General features: G+C 47.5%; 1 protein-coding gene across 4 annotated transcripts in view; it reads left to right on the top strand.

The window, feature by feature from the left end:
- RYR3 (ryanodine receptor 3) overlaps positions 1-15,329 on the top strand; it is a 2,047,168-nt gene that overhangs the window by 1,680,929 nt on the left and 350,910 nt on the right. For all 4 annotated transcript variants that reach the window (XM_085627314.1, XM_085627313.1, XM_085627312.1 and 1 more), the window contains one exon: positions 11,533-11,637. In XM_085627314.1, the coding sequence (XP_085483440.1) occupies positions 11,533-11,637 (105 nt within the window). The remainder of the gene's footprint in view (positions 1-11,532; positions 11,638-15,329) is intronic.

Here is a 15,329-nt window from a genome sequence, read left to right as displayed (position 1 = left end):
TATGTTACTAACAACCATTGACAAAGCCAATAGTCCTGCCCTTGTTGTAGGTATGATGATACTGGTGGTATCATATATTTGGATGCAATGACAGAAACAGCAAAATACAAATTGGGCGGCACACTATGCTAAGCACAGATTTGTAGTTTGTGTTTTAAGCCACGCCCCAAAGTACATTGACCACGCCCCTTTGAGAGACCCCCAAGATTTGTCATGCCACTTAAAGCCCTGCTTGCACCTAAAGCCTTTCTCTCGTGTTATTTTTGGATTGTATTTTCTGTGCGAACCTTCAGCTGCTGCCTTTTGCTGAGCTATACTATCCCTCTGGTGTGTGCAGCCAGTTAACTGCATCCAAAATGGCTGCCGATATCAAGCTCTTGACATCAGAGGAAGTTATTTCCCTGCTAAGCCTGTTAGCACGGATAGCATAGATGAACGGCCTGCAGCCTGGCCCTTGCTATCAGCCCGCTGCCAGTCCCCAGGCGGCATCCCTGCCATGCTTGCGCTGCACCTTATCTGGAGCCTCCGCAGCTGCTGACATCGCCTTTCGTGCAGTTTCTTGGCTGCTCGGGGATTTGCATTCAAGGAATACTAAAGAGATCAGTTCCTTGATGCCTGCAATCTCCGCTCACCCAGCTAGGCGAAGCCGTAGCGTGGGCTCGCTTGCACCATTTGCACATCACAGGCCTCCACGCTCGGCTCTCAGAAGGCTGGCACGCGTCCTTCGTCAGAACCGACTACAACCCGCCCTGGGTTCAATCATTCATTGCAACGCAAGGCCCGAAAATCACAGCCACTGACAAAGTCAATAGGCCAGACTTGCCTTTAGTACCTTTTAGTTCATGAGATCCTCCTATTTCCTATGCATGAACCAGGTCCAGACACACAGACAGTCTGTGGACGTTGCATAGAGTGATTATGCTTGCTGCAGTCAGACACACCGACATACTGTGGGCGCTGTATAGATTGATTCTGCTTTCTGCGGCCAGACACACAGACAGACTGTGGACGCTGCATACTGTTTCTGCTTGCTGCAGTCAGACACACAGACAGACTGTGAACGCTGCATAGAGTGATTCTGCTTGCTGCAGTCAGACACACAGACAGACTGTGGACGCTGCATAGATTGATTCTGCTTGCTGCAGTCAGACACACAGACAGACTGTGGACGCTGCATACTGTTTTTGCTTGCTGCAGTCAGACACACAGACAGACTGTGGACGCTGCATAGATTGATTCTGCTTGCTGCAGTCAGACACACAGACAGACTGTGGACGCTGCATACTGTTTTTGCTTGCTGCAGTCAGACACACAGACAGACTGTGGACGTTGCATACAATGATTCTGCTTGCTGCAGTCAGACACACAGACAGACTGTGGACGCTGCATAGATTGATTCTGCTTGCTGCAGTCAGACACACAGACAGACTGTGGACGCTGCATACTGTTTCTGCTTGCTGCAGTCAGACACACAGACAGACTGTGGACGTTGCATACAATGATTCTGCTTGCTGCAGTCAGACACACAGACAGACTGTGGACGCTGCATACACTGTTTCTGCTTGCTGCAGTCAGACACACAGACAGACTGTGGACGCTGCATAGATTGATTCTGCTTGCTGCGGCCAGACACACAGACATACTGTGAACACTGCATAGATTGATTCTGCTTGCTGCGGCCAGACACACAGACATACTGTGGATGCTGCATAGATGGACTCGGCTTGCTGCGGCCAGACACATAGACATACGGTGGATGCTGCATCAATGGACTCTGCTAGCTGCGGCCAGACACACAGATATACTGTGGACGCTGCATAGATGGACTCTGCGTGCTGCGGGCAGTCCCCCAGACATACTGTGAACGCTGCATAGATTGATTCGGCTTGCTGCAGTAAGACCCAGACATACTGTGGACACTGCATAGATTGATTCTGCTTGCTGCGGCCAGACACACAGACATACTGTGAACGCTGCATAGAGTGATTCTGCTTGCTGCAGTCAGACACACCGACATACTGTGGGTGCTGTATAGATTGATTCTGCTTGCTGCGGCCAGACACACAGACAGACTGTGGACGCTGCATACACTGATTCTGCTTGCTGCAGTCAGACACATAGACAGACTGTGGACGCTGCATACACTGATTCTGCTTGCTACAGCCAGACACACAGACAGACTGTGGATGCTGCATACACTGTTTCTGCTTGCTGCAGTCAGACACACAGACATACTGTGAACGCTGCATAGATTGATTCTGCTTGCTGCAGTCAGACATGCAGACATACTGGGGACGCTGCACAGATGGACTCTGCTTGCTGCGGCCAGACACACAGACATACTGTGGATGCTGCATAGATTGACTTGGCTTGCTGCGGCCAGACACATAGACATACAGGGGACGCTGCATCAATGGACTCTGCTAGCTGCGGCCAGCCACACAGATATACTGTGAACGCTGCATAGAGTGATTCTGCTTGCTGCGGCCAGACGCACAGACATACTGTGAACGCTGCATAGATTGATTCTGCTTACTGCAGTCAGACACACAGACATACTGTGAATGCTGCATAGATTGATTCTGCTTGCTGCGGCCAGACACACAGACATAGCGTGGACGCTGCATAGATGGACTCTGCTTGTTGCGGCCAGACACACAGACATACGATGGACGCCGCATCGATGGACACTGCGGCCAGACATACTGTGGACGCTGCATAGATGGACTGTGCTTGTTGCGGCCAGTCACACGGACACACAGACATACTGTGAACGCTGCATAGATTGATTCTGCTTGCTGCAGCCAGGCACACAGACATACTGTGGATGCTGCATATATGGACTCTGCTAGCTGCGTGCAGACACACAGACAGACTGTGGACACTGCATAGATTGATTCTGCTTGCTGCGGCCAGACACAGACATACTGTGAACGCTGAATAGACTGATTTTACTTGCTGCGGTCAGGCACACAGACATACTGTGAACGCTGCATAGATTGATTCTACTTGCTGCGGCCAGACACAGACAGGCTGTGGATGCTGCATAGATTGATTCTGCTTGCTGTGGCCATACACACAGACATACTGTGGATACTGCATAGATGGATTCTGCTTGCTGCGGCCAGACACAGACATAATGTGGACCCTGCATAGGTGGACTCTGCTTGCTTCGGAAAGACACACAGACATACTGGGGAAGCTGCATAGTTGGACTCTGGTTGCTGCAGCCAGACACACAACCATACTGTGGACGCAGTATAGATTGATTCTGCCTGCTGCGGACAGGCACTCAGACAGACTGTGAATGCTGCTTGGATGGACTCTGCTTGCTGCGGCCAGACATAGTGTGGACACTGCATAGATGGACTCTGCTTGCTGCGGCCAGACATACTTGGGATGCTGCATAGATGGACTCTGGTTGCTGCAGCCAGACACACAGCCATACTGTGGATGCTGCATAGATGGCCTCTGCTTGCTGCAGCCAGACACACAAACATACTGTGGGTGCTGCATAGATGGACTCCGCTTGCTGCGGCCAGACACCCAGAAATACTGTGGGTGCTGCATAGATTGATTCTGCTTGCTGCGGCCAGACACACAGACATACTGTGGCCGCTGCATAGATTGATTCTGCTCGCTGCGGCCAGAAAAACAGATATACTGTGGACACTGCATAGATGGACTGTGCTTGCTGCGGCCAGTCCCCCAGACATATTGTGGGCACTGCATAGATTGATTCTGCTTGCTGCGGCCAAACACACAGACATACCGTGGACGCTGTACAGATTGATTCTGCTTGCTGTGGCCAGCCACACAGACATACTGTCGACGCTGCATAGATGGACTCTGCTTGCTGCGGCCAGACACAGACATAATGTGGACGCTGCATAGATGGACTCTGTTTGCTGCAGCCAGACATAATGTTGACGCTGCATAGATGGACTCCACTTGCTGAGGCCAGACACAGACATAATGTGGACACTGCATAGATGGACTCTGCTTGCTGCGGCCAGACGCACAGACATACTGGGGACGCTGCATAGATGGACTCTGCTTGCTGTGGCCAGTCCCCCAGACATACTGTGAACGCTGCATAGATTGATTCGGCTTGCTGCAGCCAGACACAGACATACTGTGGACACTGCATAGATGGACTCTGCTTGCTGCAGCCAGACACACAAACATACTGTGGATGCTGCATAACTGGACTCCGCTTGCTGCAGCCAGACCCCCAGACATACTGTGGACGATCCATAAATGGACTCTGCTGATTGATTCTGCTTGCTGCGGCCAGACACACAGACAAACTGTGGCCGCTGCATATATTGATTCTGCTTGCTGCGGCCAGAAAAACAGATATACTGTGGACACTGCATAGATGGACTGTGCTTGCTGCGGCCAGTCCCCCAGACATACTGTGGGCACTGCACAGATTGATTCTGCTTGCTGTGGCCAGACACACAGACCTACTGTGGATACTGCATAGATGGACTCTGCTTGCTGCGGCCAGACACAGACATAATGTCGACGTTGCATAGGTGGACTCTGCTTGCTTCGGCAAGACACACAGACATACTGGGGAAGCTGCATAGATGGACTCTGGTTGCTGCAGCCAGACACACAACCATACTGTGTACGCAGTATAGATTGATTCTGCCTGCTGCGGCCAGGCACTCAGACAGACTGTGAATGCTGCATGGATGGACTCTGCTTGATGCGGCCAGACATAGTGTGGACGCTGCATAGATGTACTCTGCTTGCTGCGGCCAGACATAGTGTGGACGCTGCATAGATGGACTCCGCTTGCTGCGGCTAGATCCCAGACATACTGTGGATGCTGCATAGATGGACTCTGCTTGCTGCGGCCAGACATACAAACATACTGTGGATGCTGCATAGATGGACTCCGCTTGCTACAGCCAGACCCCCAGACATACTGTGGACGATTCATAGATGGACTCTGCTGATTGATTCTGCTTGATGCGGCCAGACACACAGACATACTGTGGACGCTGCATAGATTGATTCTGCTTGCTGCGGCCAGAAAAACAGATATACTGTGGACACTGCATGGATAGACTCTGCTTGCTATGGCCAGACCCCCAGACATACTGTGGGTGCTGCATAGATGGACTCTGCTTGCTGCGGCCAGACACACAGACATACTGTGGACGCTGCATAGATTGATTCTGCTTGCTGCAGCCAGGCACACAGACAGACTGTGAACCCTGCATAGATGGACTCGGCTGATTGATTCTGCTTGCTACGGCCAGGCATGGTGTGGACGCTGCATAGATGAACTCCAGGTGCTGCGGCCAGACACACAGATATACTATGGACGCTGCATGGATTGATTCTGCTTGCTGCAGCCAGGCATACAGACATACTGTGGATGCTGCATAGATGGACTCCGCTTGCTGCGGCCAGACACCCAGACATACTGTGGACGCTGCATGGATGGACTGTGCTTGCTGCGGCCAGTCCCCCAGACATACTGTGGATGCTGCATAGATAGACTCCTCTTGCTACGGTTAGACACACAAATATATATTGGGGACGCTGCATAGATTGATTCTGCTTGCTACGGCCAGGCACACAGACATACTGTGGATGGTGCATAGATGGACTCCACTTGCTGTGGCCAGACACCCAGACATACTGTGGACGCTGTATAGATTGATTGTGCTTGCTGTGGCCAGTCCCCCAGACATACTGCGGATGCTGCATAGATAGACTCCGCTTGCTGCGGCCAGACACCCACACATACTGTGGACGCTGCATAGATTGATTCTGCTTGCTGCGGCCAGACACACAGACATACTGTGGACGCTGCTTAGATGTACTGTGCTTGCTGCGGCTAGGCCCTCAGACATACTTTTAATGCTGCATAGATGGATTTTGCTTACTGCTGCCAGGCACACAGACATACTGTGGACGCTGCATAGATGAACTCCGCTTGCTGCAGCCAGACACACAGACATACTGTGGACACTACATAGATTGATTCTGCTTGCTGCAGCCAGGCAAACAGGCTGGAAATACTGCACGGTTTGTAGTATGTGCTCAGTGTATAGTGTCAAGACTATACTGCTTACTTTTTATATTATACCCTAAGTGTAGACATTTGCTTGGTGTAGCCATATGCACAGAGTTTAAAAACTGGACCATGTTCACAGAGTAAGTAGGCGCACAGAATGACTGCAAATACTAACATGTGTATCATATGCTCAGTATTTGTAGCATAGGTGTTGATTCACCAAAATGCTATGGGTAACCGAAGTAACACTAGTGTTGACCCTATGGCCCGTGCTTGTCTCTTTATCTGCCTCGCATAAGCCTAGGGTGCTACAAGATGGGCAAGCAGTGGAGACTACATAAAATAAGGACGTCTCATAAAGCTTTTGACTTCTGAGGTCATTTTAACAGGACATCAGTCAAACAGCCCTATTGCTAACGATAGACATGAAATGGCTGTGGACTGGGCCCTTACAATCGCTGGCTTTTTGCAATCAGCCTCTTAACTATTGGCTTGACATTATGTCAATCACTGGACTCTATAAGGGACCACATAAGTGACCGCTTTACACCTATATTCCTGCCTGTCCCCTGCCGGCTCCATTCCATATGGTATTGCGTACAGCTAATGCTGCATGGGACACCATAATAATCACCTGTTGACTTTGACAGGACTTTTTTGCTCTTGCTGTTTCCTTCATGACCGCCAAGTCCAGAAGTAGCAAGGTAAGTGCCTGAATTACCAAGAGGCACGCCAGGGGTTATACCTGGCAGCCCTAAATTGACTTTGATGCGTGGCATAAAATCTGTAAATGCTGCACTGCTTGAACGTGGTGTCAAAAGACAGTCAACAAGCATTGGCATAGCCAATAGGTCTCGCCTTTGGGGTCTTATAAGGGTTTAGTTATCCAGCACAATATCCTTGGTGCAACAACAACAAGTGTTGCATGGCTAAACACTTATAAGGTCCCAAAGGCGAGGCCTATTGGCTATGCCAATGCTTGTTGCCTTTGGTGGGAGTCAAATTTTATTATTGTCCTGAGGGGTTGTGTCTCTGACATTTTCTTACAGGAGAAGTGAGTGAAATACTGGCAGAAGAGGTAACTTTTGAGCTGGGGTAGATAATCACAAGTGAGAGAACAGAGGAAGAGCTCTGATGACAGGTGACTGTGAGAGCTTTTGGAGAGGTCTGAGGGAGAGATACGCGATTGCGAGTGACCGGTGAGGTGCAATGGTGTGGAGGGAGAGCAGCAGGGTGGTTGGTGGCTGCGTGAACTGCTGGAGAGTTAGGGGGGTGCTAGCACGATAATATGGTTTAGGGGGTAGGCCACCTGGGATTTACAGGCAGGTGGTAGGGTCCAGGAACGGAAGGGGAGGGTATTGGCCAGCAGTGCAGGATGTGTGGTGTTTAGGATGTGATGAGGTATTTTAGGCTTCAGGGACGGTGGAATGTATGGGTGTCAAGAGGTTTTAGCGTATATGGATGGGTGGATTTTATGGCTGGTGAGGGTTTTTAAGGTTCAATTATGGGTAGCGGATAGGGTGGTGAAAAGTTTTTACGGTTCAGGATGGGGTGGAGCTTAGGGTGGTTAGGGGTTTTAAGGATACAGGGATGGGTTGAGTTTAGATGTAGGAAGGTATTTTTTGGGGTAATGGATGATTAGTTTATGATGATGAGTTCTTATGCATCATGGATGGCTAATGTTTAAGGGCAGTGAGGTTTTTTTTTTAGAGTTCACGGAGAGGTGGAGGGTGGGTGTGCTAAGGGGTATGGGATGGGTGGGGTTTAGGCATAGGAAGGGGTTTTAGGTTTCAGGAATGGGTAGGGTTAGGGACAGTACATAATATTAAGATTCAGGAATGGTGGCTTCTGGGTAGAAATGACTTTCAGGCTGCAGGGATGAGTTATTTAGGTGTTGTGCGGGGTCTTGGTGGACACAGAGTGATGGGGTGGTTGTGAGGGATCAGTGATGGATGTCGTTTATGGGTGGTGATAGATAAGAAAATTAAAAGCATCTGAAGTAATTATCTGGCAATGGAGACAATATAAATATGAAATAATGTACCCTAAAGTAAATAACTAATAAAAATCTCAGACAAAAAGTTTCTGAAATTAAGACCTGCAGCCATTGCATATGCACATAATAAATAAGCACCCAAAAGTCAATTTTGACCCAAAAGACTTTCTATGAATTGGTTTCTATGAATAAGTTAATGCCATTCATTGTGAAAATGTCCATTAAAAAGTTTAGATTAAATGGAATCTCTGTATTTTTATTCCATATAATCGTTTTTGAATATAATCTCATATAACCTTCTGGCACTAACCATTTTAACAATTATACTGAAAATAATTTGGTTCACTCTATAGTTCTCTATCAAGAGTAAAGGGAAGCAAACAAACGCCAGAAACTACAAAAAAGAAACTGAGTGTAAACAAAGACAAGCACCATAATACCAAGTTAAAAAAAATCATCTGGCAAGAAATTAAAGGAAAATGGGTCACATCTGCCTTGTATTATTAGAAAGAGGAACGCACGTAACACATGTAATGTAGGCTACTTTGTTGAGTGTGGCGGCAAAAAACTTCTTTGAAAACTGCAAGCATGACGTTATTGCCAAAGCTACTGTCTGTCCGTTGTTAGTAAGTCGTCCGTACATACAGGTCTTACAGCACATTAATACATTTAATGATTCAGTTCACAGAAGGGAAAAGGATCCTTTTTTTCGTCCTTTAGAGAACAATTGGCAGAAAAAATAGCTTTATTCCAAAACAAAGTAAACAAAGCAGTTAATATTTCCTGTTCTTTAGCAAGTATCCCTCTCACTTGAAAGAGTAAGTGGCACACATGAAATGTTGTTTTCGAAAAAGATGCTCCAGCGCTGACTCAAAGAGTTGGCTTTTAATGTTTCACACATTCATTAACACCAGTTCCATTACCTAGCATTTGCAGACAAGAGTTTAATTATTTCAATTTCCGGTAATTGCCACAGACAGCCTTTTTACAACGCAGACAAAGTACACTGTACAAACGGAGCTACTAATTCGATTAAGACACGCCACAAGCCGAAGAAAGGCTGAAACTGTCGTTTGTTTAATGCCTGGCACGTACGGGTGTGTGAAGGAAGCGAGAGCAGTGCAAGAAACAAGAACATTAATGTCCAGCGCGTTACTTTTTCATTTTGCTAGATCAGTTCCAAACCCCAGACAACACAAGGGTCCCGACTACCTCCCATAAATTGCGTGCACGGGTTTAGCACAATACAAGCTTGACGCTTGTACTGGGAATCAGTCAGGGCTACAGAGGGCAGACGGACAGAGTCCTTACACGCTCTTCACTGCATCCCTTAATATGTGGTCTACTAGAACCAATGCTGAGCGCTAAGTGCGCGAGCCACCAATGAATGAACGCATTCATACCACGAATAGCGCCTCGTACTTGCACGGCGCTTTACATCAGACCCTACAAATGGCACTGTACTAAGGAAACGTTCGTCAGGACAGCTGAACCAACATTAAGCTTGCTAGTTAAGCATTACACACAGGGCAAATGAATATATACATTGCAAGTCATCACAGCCACTTCCCAAACCGCAATCGGTTAAGACAAATCTAAACACAGATCACAAAAGTAACACAAGTGCGCGCGAAAAGCATTGGCCGCGCGGGTGCCGAAAGTGAGAGTGATCGCGATGTACTTAATTACCCGTGACGGAGAAAAGACAGATGGTGGCTGCGCGTGTGAACGCAAGCTTGAGGCCAGCAAAAGCCTCTGGTAGCACTTTGAAAAGGGAAACAGCCTTTACCACAAAGGCTTTTCTACGCGTTACGTTTACAACGGTACACTTACCACGTAAACGTCTTTACAACGCGTATTGCTTCCACGACCGTCTTTACCACGCAAGCAACGTCTTCACGGAACGTCTTCTTCATCATCCGATTCAGTCCTTTTTTAGTGTCGGCGAAGACGTGAGAAAAAGGCAAAAAAAAGAAAAAAGGGGGCTGGGCGGGGGGAGGAAATTGACGTCGTTTTAGGTGAAAGGGAATGACGCTTCAACTTTAAGACGTAAAACGTCAACAAGGAAGAACGAGGAGAAGACATGAAGAGGTAAGGGGAATATAAATTAAAAAAATAAATATATGGATTAAGGGTAACGGGCAGGGGTAATAATAATAAGTATTGGGGGCTGGGGGGTCAGGTAAGGGTACAGGGGAGGGGTATAACCTTTACCAAGAGTATGCCATTACCATGCATAAATTTACAACAAAAAAAAGATGTAAAACTATGCGTGGTAAAGAAATAATCGTGGTAAAGGTTATGCGTAGAAAAATCATTCCATTGTAACGCATGCGTGGTAAAGGCATGCGTTGCAACGGAATGCGTAGTAACGACATATATTCCTTTGAAAACCCCCTTACTAAAAGTCGAGCAAGAAGCACATGCACTGCTCTAGGCTTGACCTAAAAATGACTGTATGCTTATTAGAGGGATGATCCCGCCTTTAAAGGTTCCTTTTCCAGGCTTTTTGTTAGATGTTGCTTTGCTCTTCCTGTGACTTCCCTTCTTATTACTTTTCCATCAGACCACATAAATCCAGATCACTTCTCAGTCACACACAAAGTTTGTCCTAATCTTAAACTAATTGGCTTCCTGCTGTGAACTGTTGTATGTTGAAATCAAGCAATTTGACTGAAAATCTCTTTTTTGAGTTTGGAAACTTTATGGCATAGCTGCCCAACTTACGTTTGGACTTGTCTGCAGTAAAACCACATCATCAAGTGTGCTTTCCTTGGGCCGCTTGCGACTTACATTTGGTGGCAGTCTAAACGGGTCCCTGGACTAGACGGAGCACAAGTAACAGGCGAAGTTTGAGTTTAATCCAGGTCTCTTTACCCAGCGATCTAGTTCTGGGCAAACATTTATCGATTGAGTAAGCACTCCTAACGTTTGCTGAACCACTGCTGTCATAGTGGGGTTTTTGACTTCCAATGATATTTCTGACCGGAGTTCGATAATGTCATCCAAATAAGCAGTGTTAAAAACCTCATGGGCGTGGCCATTAGAGTGGAATGAGAATGCCTTGTATTGATTGCTTGGGGACATCCTTGCCACCTAGTTTCACAAGATTAACATAGAAATGTACTATGACATCCTGCAAGTGTGCTGGGACCCCACAAACGAGACATACTAGAAGAGACACTGCCATAGGATGGGTTACAGAGACGTAGAAGTCATAGAAGGCATTCTTTCTCGTTATGAGGTCCTTCCAGTTCTCTCCGGAGCACTAACCAGTGGGGGAATGCTCATCTCCTCTTTAAAAAGTTTGTTCATCCAATTTATGCCCAGACAGCAATCAAACATACTTCGGTATCCAATGGTAAGTGAGCAAAGACGGTTGGTGGACCAATCACAAACTGTGCTATTACTTCGACTAGCTGTCTTTGTTGAAGCTTAAAAACAAAAACGTCCAGCTTTCTCTTTCTTCCCTCATTCTATTTTCCTTGTCTTTCAGGGCCCTTGCATAGGGAACCAGCAGAGCCTTGCACACAGTAGACTGTGGGATGCTGTGGTCGGCTTCCTCCATGTCTTCGCCAACATGCAGATGAAATTGTCTCAGGTACGTCCTAGTTTCTTATACACTTCCTTGGCTGTGACCTGGCTCCCACCTGACGCCATCCAACCTGCGAGCTACTCTGTCCATTCTCCAGACTGTGTGTCAGAGTGATGCAGACATTCTATTATATGCTGATCTAGGTGCAGCCTAGCTTCCACCTGACTCAAACCTTGCTCAGGTCAGACTAAATTTTTTTTTTATTTTTTTTTAGAGTTTTATATAGCGCGAATTAGACCCGAGACATCAGGTATCAAAGCGCTTTACATGATCACCAGTTTCGTTACAGATGGACAGACACATTCATTTTGTTAGGTACAGGGAGATTAAGTGATTTGCCTAGAATCACAGGATGTTGAGCATTGTAGCCTAGACTCGAACCCAGTTCCCCAGCTTTGAGGTCGACCGCTCTAGCCGTAAGGCTAAATCCTCTCCCCAATACTGTCTGTCTTTAGCCAGGCTGTGGCCTGGCTTCAGTCTTGTCTCGTTTGTGCTGGTTTGTCATGGATTGGCTGAGGCCTGAACTGCTCGACTTTGCGATATCTCCTATGTGCCGGTCTGCCACTGGCTTGGCTCTGCCATGGTCTCCTGTGTGTCTAGGTATGTGCAAAATTCACAAATTGCTCATTACATTTTTATGTATTATATGAAATTCACTGTCGCCAAATTTTGCTCAATATTTTACAGCAGGAGACAGATCCGAACTGAAAATGTCTTTGGGGGGATATCCCCCATGCTTGCCTCCCCTGCATGGATATACCCTATCCTAAATTAGCAGGATCTAACCCCATGCCGCAGTACAGGAACTAATGTTATGCTAAATGTTACGCTAATGTAGCTTTATGTCTAGTCACCCCTACTCCACTGTGGTAAGTAACCATCAGAGCACATCAGCAGGCTTCTTGCTGTACGCAAGAACCCTCACCGTGCTAAAGAACTAAAGCCCCAGAGATAATATGTCCCACCCCACTGCGGTGCAGGATTCCTGCCTAAGTGTATGCTCTAGGCTCCTCAAGGTCATGTGTTCCTCCCATGCTGGGATGCAGGATCCCTGCCTAAGTGTGTGCACTAGGCCCCCACGGTCATGTGTTACTCCCATGCTGTGATGCAGGATCCCTGCCTAAGTGGATGCACTCTGCGCCCCAAGGTCATGTGTTCCTCCCATGCTGTGATAGAGGATCCGTGCCTAAGTGTATGCACTAGGCTCCCCAAGGTCATGTGTTCCTCCCATGCTGTGATAGAGGATCCCTGCTTAAGTGTATGCACTAGGCTCCCCAAGGTCATGTGTTCCTCCCATGCTGTGATAGAGGATCCCTGCCTAAGTGTATGCACTAGGCTCCCCAAGGTCATGTGTTCCTCCCATGCTGTGATAGAGGATCCCTGTCTAAGTGTATGCACTAGGCTCCCCAAGCTCATGTGTTCCTCCCATGCTGTGATAGAGGATCCCTGCCTAAGTGTATGCACTAGGCTCCCCAAGGTCATGTGTTCCTCCCATGCTGTGATGCAGGATCCCTGCCTAAGTGTATGCACTAGGCCCACACGGTCATGTGTTCCTCCCATGCTGTGATGCAGGATCCCTGCCTAAGTGTATGCACTAGGCCCCCACGGTCATGTGTTCCTCCCATGCTGTGATGCAGGATCCCTGCCTAAGTGTATGCACTAGGCCCCCCAAGCTCATGTGTTCCTCCCATGCTGTGATGCAGGATCCCTGCCTAAGTGGATGCACTAGGCTCCCCAAGGTCATGTGTTCCTCCCATGCTGTGATAGAGGATCCCTGCCTAAGTGAATGCGCTAGGCTCCCCAAGGTCATGTGTTCTGCTCAAGCTGTGATGCAGGGTCCCTACTTGTACTAATGTATAGGGTTCCTAGATCATGCGTTCTGCTCATGCTGTAAGGCAGGGTCCCACCCTGTACTACAGTATAGGGTTCCTAGATCATGTGTTCTGCTCATGCTGTGATGCAGGTTCCCCACCTGTACTAATGTTTAGGGCTCCTAGATCATGTGTTCTGCTCATGCTGTGATACAGGGTCCCTACTTGTACTAATGTATAAAGCACCTAGAACATGTGTTCTGCTCATGCTGTGATGCAGGCTCCCCACCTGTACTAATGTTTAGGGCTCCCAGATCATGTGTTCCTCCCATGCTGTGATGCAGGGCCCATACCTGTACTAATGTATAGGGTTCCTAGATCATGTGTTCTGATCATGCTATGATGCAGGTTCCCTACCTGTACTAATGTTTAGGGCTCCTAGATCATGTGTTCTGTTCATGCTGTAAGGCAGGGTCCCACCCTGTACTACAGAATAGGGTTCCTAGATCATGTGTTCTGCTCATGCTGTGATGCAGGTTCCCCACCTGTACTAATGTTTAGGGCTCCTAGATCATGTGTTCTGCTCATGCTGTGATACAGGGTCCCTACTTGTACTAATGTATAAAGCACCTAGAACATGTGTTCTGCTCATGCTGTGATGAAGAGTCCCTACCTGTACTAATGTATAAAGCACCTAGAACATGTGTTCTGCTCATGCTGTGATGCAGGGTCCCCTCCTGTACTAATGTATAGGGCTCCTAGATCATGTGTTCTGCTCATGCTGTGATACAGGGTCCCTACCTGTACTAATGTTTAGGGCTCCTAGATCATGTGTTCCTCCCATGCTGTGATACAGGATCCTACTGCATAGGGCTCCTAGGGTCTTAAATCATGTGGACCACCTCAGCTGGGGGGCTGTCCCTCCGAATATACTAATGTATCAGGGCCTAAAAATTAAGTGTCCGATGCCCGCTGTTGCATTCCTGCCTATACAAATGTATTCTGGACCCTTGATTCATGCACTCTATTTCTCCTGTGGTGAGAGATTCACCCTATACTAATACACTAGAAACTCTGTGGATCTAATGCTCAGCCCTTGCTGAGGTGAAGGATCCCTGCCTACATTTTATGTACTAGCACCCCTAGATCATGTGTCACTACTGTGGTGCAGGGTAATTGCCTATACTAAGGCAGTAGGGTCTCAGGATCATGTGTACCTCTCCTGTTCTGGGGCGTGACCCTGCCCATACTCAAATAGGGCCCACCAATGGATCATGTGCCCATCCCAGCTGTGCTGCAGGATCACTGCCTACACTAATGTACAAGATTGTATGTGACACCCAAACACTTCCCTCTCAGGGGATCTCCATTAATCATCAGCACTGAATAGTCCCGCCCATGTGTGGGATCCTGGAGCAGATATTTCAAAGTCCCATCTACTTTACCTTACTTCAGAAAGGCCAGGAATCATATGTGACAGACATTTTGACATGTTCAATTTTTGCAGCCTTAAAAACAGGCTATATTGCCAATGTTTATGGAATTTATAAAGATTTAGGAGGAAAAAAGTGTCATACCCTTAAAATTACTTTAACAAGAAAACATCTTGCACAAATACTTCTTTTTAAAGCAAGCTAAGGAATAATACATAGCAATGTGGCCTGTATAGGCAGCAGCATTCAAATAATATAAGGACACTGCGCCATTAAGGTGTCAGCCTCTACCTGTACCTTCTCTGAGGAGTTCTAAATCATACCACATAACACCAGACCTCCCACCTATAAGTCTAGGTCACGCTCAAGATCTAGATATCACAGCGACATTATCACTCCAGATGATCACACTCACGGTGGAGAAGATTTTCTTCCTTCAGATCACGATCTTCAC

Source organism: Triturus cristatus, chromosome 9 (assembly GCF_964204655.1).
Source record: "Triturus cristatus chromosome 9, aTriCri1.1, whole genome shotgun sequence".
Taxonomy (NCBI): Eukaryota; Metazoa; Chordata; class Amphibia; order Caudata; family Salamandridae; genus Triturus; species Triturus cristatus.
The sequence above is the reverse complement of the archived record's forward strand: the minus strand, read 5'-3'. Positions and strand labels throughout refer to the sequence as shown.